This window comes from Protomyctophum parallelum (assembly GCF_964188405.1).
Source record: "Protomyctophum parallelum genome assembly, chromosome: 18".
Taxonomy (NCBI): Eukaryota; Metazoa; Chordata; class Actinopteri; order Myctophiformes; family Myctophidae; genus Protomyctophum; species Protomyctophum parallelum.
Window position 1 is genome coordinate 33,718,437 of NC_139716.1, and position 12,169 is coordinate 33,730,605.

At 42.3% G+C, this 12,169-nt stretch overlaps 1 protein-coding gene across 1 annotated transcript; it reads left to right on the forward strand.

Moving 5' to 3' along the window:
* The first annotated feature begins 3,916 nt into the window (after nt 1-3,916).
* fgb (fibrinogen beta chain) lies at nt 3,917-12,101 on the forward strand. The gene is made up of 13 exons (XM_083788419.1): nt 3,917-4,044; nt 4,875-4,898; nt 5,017-5,120; nt 5,415-5,517; nt 6,483-6,551; nt 7,580-7,694; nt 7,828-7,934; nt 8,342-8,456; nt 8,711-8,830; nt 9,587-9,709; nt 10,469-10,563; nt 11,395-11,585; nt 11,717-12,101. The coding sequence occupies exons 1-13, from the start codon at nt 3,958-3,960 to the stop codon at nt 11,946-11,948; spliced, it is 1,485 nt and encodes a 494-aa protein (XP_083644545.1). The 5' UTR covers nt 3,917-3,957; the 3' UTR covers nt 11,949-12,101.
* Nucleotides 12,102-12,169: the final 68 nt, after the last annotated feature.

Here is a 12,169-nt window from a genome sequence, read left to right on the forward strand (position 1 = left end):
ATCTCTTCACACTCTACAACCAGACAGAAACAAGGGAACACTGATCAACCAATATCTTTTAGTTTGACCAATACTTTCACTCAACCAGAATCACTAAAGGCTTACACAGACTTCCTGAATTACAACTATCAACCAGATATAGAGAGACCATTTCACTGTACACAGTGTAACAAGAGTTTCAAACTTCCAGGTGGTCTGAAGAGACACCAACTTGTCCACACGGGAGATACAAATAAAACATTCCACTCTGTAAACATCGTGTCAAGAGATGCAATCGAAAGAAGAAAGCGAGAGCAAGCACTCAGTTGAATAATTCCACGTAATGGTGTAACGGGTGCACGGTTCTGGAAGATATTCACTGTGAGAATAAATACTCGCGTTGTATCCTTTTAGGATTCTTGTTGCAGAGATGCAATCGGTAAGGTCACGTTGACTGATTGACTAGCGTACCCACACTGGAGAAAAACCTTTCCACCGTAAACCTTGTCATAAGAGTTTCCGTGAGTCAAGTCACTTGAAGACACACCAGCTTGTATAGATCCTAGCGGATCTTTATAATGACACGGGTGTGGGATTGATTTTTGGTTTATGCATATTTTGAATCTGATAATTATTTTTGTTCGGATTGGTTATTGCAGAGTTTTCGATCACGGAATCCAAAAGTATGTTGTTTTTTTGTATGTAGGATAGGCACAGGACAAACTTTAGCCTATTCCTTTTGATCACATTTAACTATGTAACAGTTTGCTTATGTTGATGTATGATTCTATTGATACTGTGAAGATGATCAAATAAACTACACTGTCCACACTGGATATAACTGGAATTCACTACCATGAGAAACAGGGATGACCCTGCTACCCAGTCATTTATTTTCTTCGTAAATTCTGCTCACTCTGAAGGTTTTGAAATCTGCAATTTGGAATCTTTCATCATGCAACTGTTTTCCAAAATGTTCAAAAATAGCAGATGTACAAGCACGGCACGAAGTGCCTTGTAGATCTGCTATTTTTGAAGAGCCAACGCAAAAATCTAAAATGCCACATGTACATGTACTGGGTTAAATCCAAATTGATACTGTTTGACTATTGATTAACATCCCAAATGGGACACCAGGTTGGTTAAAGGGTAAGACCACTTTTTTTAAGGTTTGGGTTGTGTAGTTACTTTGCCATGATGCAACTCCAAATGTGGACAAGAAATAAAAAATAACTGCTCCAGTGATTAGAAATTGATAATTCAAAATTTGCTCCTCATTGACTTACATTGTAGCTAAAACAGCTCTCAAAGTCACTCTTTTAGTACGTAAACAAACACAAACAATGTTGATTCAGACAATATAGAGCATCACCAAAACTCATGCTGTTTTATTTTTTCATCAAAATGTTTTCTTCCTGTTGATTTGTCCATTTTATTGGGAAGAAAACCCGGACTGGATCCGTGGATCTGGATCCAGATCTTCAAATAGTAAAATCAACAGGAAGAAAACATTTTTATGAAAAAATAAAACAGCATGAGTTTTGGTGATGCTCTATATTGTCTGAATCAACTTTGTTTGTGTTTGTTTACATACTAAAAGAGTGACTTTGAGAGCTGTTTTAGATACAATGTAAGTCAATGAGGAGCATATTTTTAATTATCAATTTCTAATCACTGGAGCAGTTATTTTTTATTTCTTGTCCACATTTGGAGTTGCATCATGGCAAAGTAACTACACAACCCAAACCTCAAAAAAAGTGGTCTTACCCTTTAAATCATATTGATACAGGAGTGATTCACATGCAGGGATGAGTCATGTGACATGTCATAATATTTGATTGACTGTGTGTGTGGGGGGTGGTGCGCGCTATGTTAACTGATGTCCTCAGTAAACAGTTGCTTCCCTATCATGGTTTCCTGGCAGGACTGCATGTGCACACACACACACACACACACACAGAGAGCTTATATACTTGATATAGACACTCATACCTTCAAATTCCAACACAAGTTTAATATGCACAACATTTTACACTAATTTGCCTCGGAAAGCATTTTTATTTCACACTAATTACTTCCCCGTGCTCACTCACTCACTCACTCTCTCCAGTTTACAATTTAGGCAGCCCGCATAACATTTATGCTCAATCTAGAACGATTTAGAATAAGCAAGAACATCACATGGTAATACATATAAATAGTCATCAAGACGATCATAACATAACAAGTAATCTCTCTCCCCCTCTCTCTCAAACCCTAGTCCACAATTCAGAGATTATGAAATGTCCCTCCATATCAGTGGTTTTAAAAAATATGCATGTTTTAACTGGGATCCCCCCGCCCTGACAAGCATAATTGTATGAGGTATTACATTTAGTTTGACTCCACAGATACATATTGTGGAAAAATATTGTGGAAAATAGCCGACCTACAGAACTACAAGCTTCTCGCTGCGAGGCTCTGTGAGCGCTTTCTTATATTATTTGCCAATGTTTGACCAGTTTTTATAGTATAGTTTGTTGTTTACTTTTGATGCAGTAGCATATCTCTGTTGACAGGAAGAAACCACCTAACTCCAAATTGTTCTTTTTTTTTTTCAGGAAAAGAAAACCGTATATTTTTAAAGCAAAGCAATACACTGCCTCATCAAAGTTTGTATTGTGACTTTATATATTGTCAATTACTTGCATGAGAGGGGGAGAGGTGGTTGAGTTAGCTGCTTTAGCGGTCCAATGGATTTAAGAGGTTTTCTCTGCGCTTTTTACTACTTTTCATTGGTTCAATATTCTTTTAATTTAACCAACACACAGACATAAAGGGTATTCAATAGCAGTGATTTAAGGAAAACTCAAAAATGGAGTTAAGTGGTTTCCAGCAACGATATAATGGACTCACTTTTTTATTTTTTTTAGTAGGCTCTCACTTCACTAACACTGCTCCAGGGGTCATCGCCATGCTGGCTTGTGGTGGACATTTTTGTCAAATTTGCATTTCTCCTCGGACATACAAAATGAGAGACAATAATATTACCAGAAACACTAAGACAAATGTTGTTCAAATGGAACCAAATGGACCTATAAGGGGCCATGGACCATTTGAGAACCACTACTAGTACTAGTGGACTCCTAATAATCTGTCATAGTAAATAAGTGTTATATTCTGAAGAAAACCTGGAGACTTGACATTCATTAAGTGGGTATTATGATCAAAACTAGAAAAAGTGCCCCTCGGGGCACAGGTCTCCCCCAGGGCAGTTCAGGTTGTGGCCTCCTGGTGGCGCTATAATAGGCCAATGTGAAATGGGTGCCATTTGTTCTTACACCATTGATGGCAATTGGATGATTTGAGGCACTTTGTTTCAAAAATGTGTTTTGCACAAATCCACCTGTTGGTGGCGCTATAACAGGCCAATGTTCCACACTGCGTTCATGATTTGAGGCTTTTTGTTTCAAAAGGGCCAATCCTGCAAACTTTGAAAGCCAAAGTGAGCCAATTAGGATGGAATATGAAATATCAGACAGATACATCTTGAACATATGACTATAGCGATAGTGTGTAGAGATTTGCAGGATTTTTGGACAGAATCAAACTTTGGGGCAGAGGTTCATCGTTGGCATCCAGGGAGTGTGTGTGCCGGAGATTAGCTGTTCACAGATGGACGGACGAACGGACAGAGTGCAAAACATACTCTCTCCCCATGCCTTCGGTGTGTAAATGAAAACAGAACATTTGCCACAGACCAGGCCAAGTCTTTGTCCCGGACACATGTGTCTGTGTCTGGAACATATTGATGAACCCTGCACTGCTCAATACACTGTGACTCAGGAAAAACATGATGAATCACCACCTCATGGGATGGGATCAATGGCAGAGGGAGGAGCTTATAGATCATAAATAGGGTCTCCTCTGCTCTGTGGTCAAAGAGTGAGGAACGGTTTGACAATAAAGAACAAATAATCGTCCGACAAAGTGACAAAGATGAGGACGCTGTTACTGCTGTGTTTGTGTGTGTGTGCGTGCACGGTCTGGGCCTCGGACTCGGATTATGACGACTACGACAGCACAGTGAGTGTGTGTGTGTGTGTGTGTGTGTGTGTATGCACTATAAGAGGGCCAAATATCCCCATATATAGACGAATCGTAGAAATAGACATTGTGAGGCCAATCTGCCTAAATACTGTACATTTACTTAGGTACTGTACAATTTAATTATTATTTTTTACTTTGCTTGATTATTTCCAATTTCCAGTACTTTTACTTCTACTCCACTACATCTCAGAGGCAAATGTTGTACACTTTTTTTAAAACTTCAGTTACTAGTTATTTTGTAGATTTTGATTATTATTACAAAACGCACTAATCGTTTAAGCCCTATAAATACTTCTGACATTTGTAAATAGCTGAACCCATAATATGTCGCTATGTAACGAATTGTGAGCTTGTAGATCGACTATTTTCAAAAGATTTGTATACTTTTTAAAACTTTAAATGGGACATTCTGCACGATGAATACTTTGGGTACTTTAAGTACATTTTACTTTTATTCTTTTACTCAATTAAATGTAGAATTCTGGACGAGTATATTGTCTATATTGCAGTATTGAATATTTGCACCACCTGGTTATGAGTTCTACGTCAATAGTTGTTGACTGGTGACCGGTCAACAACTATGTCTAACTACGGTGATAGGATTAGGGTAAAGAAAATAAGTAAAAAAGAAATTGCATGTGAAATGTTGATGTCCGACGAGCAAATATACTAATATCATTGTGTGTGTGTCTTTTTCTAAAATATATTAGCGCATATAGTGCATTTACAAGCTTATATCGACAGAAGTGAGATTGTACACCTGCAATCATTGTGCAGCAATTTATTCATTGTCTTTCTCTCCACAGCCAACTGCGGTGAAGCCATCAACGGTACATTTTAAATTTTTCAACATCCTTACTTCATGCTGTTTATCTTAGATTCTTCTTCATTTTGTTCTATTGCATTCTTTATTTTAGTTGATGTTATTGTTTGTCTCTTCTCTGTCAGGACGTACCAGGTGTAGGCGCCAGGGGCCACCGTCCCACGTCCAGGGGCCGGGAGACATACACCCCCAACCGATACGTCCCACCACCCATCAGTGGAGGCGGCAGGTAGAGATGTTTGTCATTATAGGACTGAGCAACATAGACAACATCTTATATCACAATATGGATATCGTTAATGTCGGGGGCGGAAAACCTCTTATTTCCATGTTTTTTACTTACTTGATCATACTAGGCCTACGTTGGCAGTTGGCACACAAAAGTGCGGTGCGGTGCGACACGATGTGTTTTCAGCATGTAGATCTGCTATACTTTTGCTACTTTTGAATTCGAAAAGATACCAATAAAAACTAAATCAATAACGTGTGTGCGTGTGCGTGTGCGTGTGCGTGTGTCCTACAGGTACAGAGGCCGTCCCACCCCTGCTCCCGTTGGGGGGCGCCAGGAGCCTGAGAAAGAGATTCAGCCAGATGCCGGAGGATGTACGCACGCCTCCGAACAAATGGTAACTAAGTGTTGATAGTGATAATAATCATGACAATGTAATATATAATTAAAAGGTTGGTTAGTTGGTCTGGTTTTGGTGAATATGAAGTAGTTCCAGTCATTTGGTGGGGGTCTGGGGGGGCCATGCATTAAAAATAAACAATTTCACATAGAGAAACCTTCGTTGAACTTTGACCCCTCTGTCACATGGAACTATGTTTTGTGTCCAGTATTACCACGCCAGCAGCAACAGCACAAAGCCATAGATCCATGTGACAGAGGGGTCAAAGTTGAACGAAAGTTGTACTGACTATATGATAAAAATAGGGCAATACAAATTATGCTAGTTTTGTGGATTAATTTATTTTTAATGCGTGGCCCCCAGTGCCCCCCACCAAACTACTTAATATTCACCAAAACCAGACCAGATCTCCCACTGCATGCATATGGACATTTGATTTGATGATGCTATACACCAAGACTATACAGTATGTATAATATTTTTGCACTCTCTTGAGTCTCTTCCTTTCTTTAATATTTTGTACATATTTATTCTTTATCACTATATTCTACTGTTATTATCTGCTGCTGCATTGTCTGAAGGAAGCCAAACCAAAATAAGTTTTACTCTTATGTATCTGTACACAAGATGTAACAATACCAGCTCAGTGGCCTTGTGGTTAGAGTGCCCTGAAACTGGGAGGTCGGTGTTCAATCCCCGGCCGGGTCATACCAAAGACTGTAAAAATGGGACCCAATGCCTCCCTTAGCATCAAAGGGTTGGTTTGGGGGGTCAAATCTACTAATCGAATGATTCCCGAGCGCGGCACGGCTGCAGCTCACCGCTCCTTGGCTGCGGCTCAACCGCTCCAAGAGATGGGTCAAATGCGGAGAACAAATTTCACTGCGGTAACGTGTGTGACAAATCATATGACTTTGACTTAAAGTACAACCTTGAACCTTGTTTATGTGTTTGTCCTGCAGGGTGCCTTGTGTCCCACTGGGTGTGAGCTGAAGACTGCTATGATCAAACAGGAGAGGAACGTCAGACATGTAGGTATACAAGCTCTTTGTGTGAGGAAAATGTCATTTTGTCATATTGGATCTACAAGCTAACAATGCATCGCAGCTGTGACTGTGAGCTTGTATATCTGCTATTTCTGGTGAAGAGGTTTGGTGTACCTGGCTGAAAAGGGAAAAACAAGTAGATCCGTAAGGGTTTAAGTGGTTAAATGTTTGAAAATAATCCAACATAAAACTCATTGCCTGACAGACTTATTTACACTACATCGCGGTTACGCTTGACTGATACCATCCTGTTGTAGACGAGTGGTTCTCAACCTTTTAAGGCCGTGACCCCCAAAAAGTATCATATGCGAACTTGGGACCCCAAGTTCACATAATCAAACGCAGCACGCGGAGCGGCGGAGTCAGTTCAGTCAGTCAACCTCAAGGGAGGTTCTTGCTTGCTCAAAGGCCCATACTATGCTCAAGGGGTTAACATGCTGCATTACTATGTGGGAGTATACGTGTGTGCAAGTCTCTCACGTCATTCGCTGATGCGGCAGTCAGACTAAGTGGGCAGGCTACTTAAGCTCACTAGACTCCATGCTCTTCCTGCCTTCCTCTGCTCATGGTTCCCGGTTGTATGTGATGTTTTCTCCCACCACCACCCCAGCACCACCGGTGGGCTCTGCTATCTATGCTCCCCATGGGGGGGTTATTGTATATCTATCTCCCTGCTCTTATGTTTTATGATGTTGCTTAATCTGCCGAGCAGGGAGAAATCCAGCAGAGCCGAACGCCAAGTCAAATATCATATGCACACTCATTACTCATTCTTCAATAAATATTGTTTAATCTATTCGTGAGTTGTCTGACTGAAATATAAATAATCTGACAAGCACTTGGAATTGTAGGAGTTGAGGCATTCAATGTATTGGCCTCGGTTCCACAGCTTATGAAGATCTTTCACAACTTTTTTCCCCTTTCTTAATTGACTGTGTGTGTGTGTGTGTGTGTGTGTGTGTGTGTGTGTGTGTGTGTGTGTGCGTGTGCGTGTGCGTGTGCGCATTTTGCAGTCCGCGGAGGTGCTTAAGACTCAGGTGGATGATCTATCTCGCTCATCCAACAACGTGTACAACTATGTGGACAGCATGTCCGACGCCCTGAGGGAGAGGCAGAGGGTTGTCGGAGGTAAAGATGGATGGTGACCGACAGATCGATCGACCGGACATCTTTAGTTTTACTCTGCTTGTTTGTACTAGTTGTATGAACCTACTTTGATTGAGTTATCAATCTGTCTGTCTGTCTCTCTCTCTCTCTCTAGAAAACAACAACATAGTGCAGCAGTATTCAGGCAACCTGGAGGAGCAGCATTCTTACATTAAGGAGACAGTGGATACAGTGTTCCCCTCCAACATCAGAGTACTGCAGGTAGCACACACGCACACACGCACGCACACACACACATGCACACACGCATGCATGTGCGCACACACACAGGGGCGTCGGGCAACTATGCAATTTTATTGGAATCCTGAAAAATGTTAAATGTTAATACTAGTCATTAAGCTATTAATAGGCTATAGACTGAAGTAATTAAAGCAGGTCATGGTTTGCAAGTTTGGAATTGTAACAGCTGAAATCAATAATATATCAGCATTCCGATATTAACCTGCATTAAGCGAAGGTTGGGTCCCCCGCACCGCCAGTTGCCCATGTATGACCTAGACCAGACTGTCACTCTAGAGTCAGTGTACTGTACCGTACTGTACTGTGTACTGACCATGTGTGTACTATATCATTTATAATGCTGACTGAACCTGCTTGTGGTTGTGCAGGGCGTCCTGGATAAGATCCACCAGAAGATCCAGGCGTTGGAGAAAGCCATCCGGGCACAGACAGAGTCCTGCAAGGAACCATGCACGACCAGCTGTCCCATACCTGTCCCAACTGGTACGTGTGTGTGTGTGTGTGTGTGTGTGTGTGTGTGTGTGTGTGTGTGTGTGTGTGTTTGTGACTGTGTGCACACGCATGTGTGCGTGCGTGCGTGCGCGAGTACTGTGTAGTGCAAGACATGTGTCTGCAAGTATGTACAGTACACTATGCAACATAATCTTATCTAATTATTGTGTGTGTGTGGTGTGTGGTGTGTGGTGTGTGGTGTGTGGTGTGTGGTGTGTGCGTGTGTGGTGTGTGCGTGCGTGCAGGTAAGGAGTGTGAGGACATCTTTCGGCGTGGAGGTGCAGAGTCTCAGATGTACATGGTCCAACCAGACCCTCTCTACCCTGCGTACAGGGTCTACTGTGACCAGACCACCCAGAATGGAGGTCTGTCTGTCTGTCTGTCCTTTTCAATCTCTTTGTCTTATACAATTACAAATGTTTTAGCAGACGCTCTTTATCCAGAGAATAGGAGTGACAATCAGAATCACTCTTTATTGTCAGACCATTAAAGTAGCCTACAGTGGGTGAAATTCTTAATCATTGCAGTTTAAAAGATAGCTAGAGACTTGTATCATAAAAGAAAGAGCAGAGCTGGAGGCATAAAGTGCATAATATATAGGACTAATCTGCATAATAATAAAATCACACCCGTGTGAAGTGAGGGGCGATCTTATCATCATACATCATCTCATTCCGGCCAATCAGAATTTGCGTATGCATATAGACAGTGTAGTGCCTCTGTGATCTAGGATCACAGGTAAACCAAGAAACTAGCATCAGTCTAAGCAGTATAATAATAATATATATATATATTTTTTGCTTATGTTTCTTTCCTTTATCCATCTTAGCTTGTTTCTTGTACGAAACAAAATTTGTTACAAGATGCATTTATATCGGCCACATGACGTCTTACCTTATCATTTACTGCCCTAAATTCACTGCCCTAAACAAACATTAACACACATATACTTCATGGCAAACGATGTATGTCATATGCTGCCATATGATGTAATCTTTAAAAGCCATGTATTGGAGGGGCTAAATGTCTAAATGTGTCCGTATATCTGTTGGTCTCTTTCCTCTCTCTCTCTCTCTCTCTCTCTCTCTCTCTCTCTCTCTCCCCTCTCTCTCTCTCTCCAGGATGGCTGCTCATTTCGAACAGGATGGACGGCAGTGTGGACTTCGGCCGGCGTTGGGACGAGTACCGCCGCGGTTTCGGCAACATCGCCTCCGACACGGGCAAGGGTTACTGCCACAATCCTGGTGAGTTAAAAGCTCTCCGTTCTGTTCACTGACCACCCGCCATCGCTGGGTCATGGCTTTGAATTCCTGCAAGTCAGCTATCAATGCACTTTTCAAAACTCTGAAAGAGTTTTGAAAAACAATTTTGAATAGTTCAAAGAGCCCATCTACAAGCTCACAACGTGTGGATGTAAATCGGCTAGTTGAACAATTTCTAAATGTTTTTCAAAATAGTAAAAAAGGCAAAGAACTGTAGGGATAAGGGGTAAGGCACTGATGAAAATAGGGCCCTATATGTGTTGTGAATATCAGATTGTTGCCTACATAATGCAACCAAATGGGTCCATTCGGTTACATTTTTCACACTCGCGGAGTTAGAAAAGATCGAACAGCAGTGTAACAGCAGTCCTGAAGCAATAGGCTCGAGCAGACATATTGGTAAGCAATTGGGCCCTTACTTCCATCACAGGTGTTACCATTGATGCTAATCAAGGCTGTGTTCCATTCTGGTCAGAGTCAGGGTGCTGCTATTGTGTTGGCTCACTTGAAACACTCTGCTACACCAAAGCAGCAGAGAAGGCTCAGCAGAGAAGCAGAGCCTTCATTTGTAATTTCGTATCATTGGAATTTGGCAACATTTGAAGTAAGGAAGAGGCCCAATTTATTTTCCATTATGGCTGCTGTGCATAGAGCCCATTGGCTGACAAAATGACCATGACAATGTAGGGGAAATGTGATTGGCTCATGTCTCACTTGTCGCTCTCGCTGGTCACGTGATAGGGGAGTACTGGCTGGGGAACAACCAGATCAGTCAGCTGACCAAGATGGGCCCCACAGAGGTCCTGATCGAGATGGAGGACTGGACAGGAAGCAAGGTAGGTCATTATTTTCCATCCATCCATCCATCTTCAACCTTATATAGTTCCAGCAGAGAGCTCCAGACTTACCTCCTGGGAGAACCCGAGGCGTTCCAAGGCCAGTGTAGAGATGTAATCCCTCCCATCTGGTCCTTGGTTCCTACCTAAACTACTGTGCTGAAACTGACACAGGCAGTTTTAGCAGACCCCCGCAGATAATAATAAAAATGCAGCTGGTAATTAATTGATTTAATCAATTCTTGTTTTGATATTCTTTTTGTATTAGAAGATGATGACGCAACAATAATACATTTAGTAGCAGTTGTTTTAATCAGCATTAACGCCATGTGCTTCATCGCCACACCTGTACTAATCATTAGAACTAATCGTTAGTAATAGCAGTATTGGTACCACTATTAAATTCTGAATAAAGCAACTTAAAAACTGTCTGGGGTGAAACACAACAGCCTGGGTAGACGTTAAATATCTTCGGGAACCCATGGCGTTTTGGTTTCAAAAGAAAAACATAAAGCCTGGGGGAAGCGCCCAGGTAATCCGGCCTAGGAGTGGGAGTGAACCTTGTATCTTTGTAACCAATCAGAGTGCAGAGGGGCGTCGCTCCAAAATTGGCGACATCAGTGTTCTGTGATCTCTCGGGGAGGGGATAAGCGGACACGCGGCATCGGTTTCCAGAGCTAATTTGAACCCGCCCTTCTAGTACTTGGAAACGTTAAAATGACCCTGTCGTACAAACATCTTTGAAAGTAAAATATTATTTTAAGGATACAATTCCCCAACTGTCCTCAAGAACGAAAGTTCTATCAATTGAAATATTTCCCTCGTCTATAGGTCCACGCCCAGTACCAACAGTTCACCATCCAGTCAGAGACGTCCAACTACATCCTTGCGGTGGGCGGCTATTCTGGGAACGCCGGGAACACCTTCCTAGAGGGCGCCACTGAGCTGTTTGGAGAGAACCGAACCATGACCATCCACAACGGAATGATGTTCAGCACGTATGACCGAGACAACGACAAATGGTGTGTGTGTGTGTGTGTGTGTGTGTGTGTGTTTCCACCGATTCCATGAAACATTAAAGACCTGTATTAATGTGTTTACTGTACGGAAATAGCATGTTGTGACTTTCTCTCTCTCTCTCTTCTGATCTCAGGACGCCGGGCAACCCCGCCAAGCAGTGTGCCAGAGAGGACGGCGGCGGCTGGTGGTACAACCGCTGCCACTCGTCCAATCCCAACGGCCGCTACTACATAGGCGGGGCCTACACGGAGCACATGGCCAAGCATGGCACGGACGACGGCATCGTGTGGATGAACTGGAAGGGGAGCTGGTACTCACTGAAGGCCATCAGCATGAAGATCAGACCGTACTTCGCCTCCCGATAGGCGCGCACGCACGCGCGCATGCACACACACACACACACACACACACATGTTGGTGGGTATAGACACTAAATAACGCAACAGAAAACAATGGCGCGATGTGGGGGAATATCACTGGAACGTCAGCTGCAAAATTACAAAATGATGTTTTTTATTAGAGATGCACGATTTCATCGGTAGCGTATCGAAAATCATTTTCACCAATATTGAGGATGCCGTTCTAA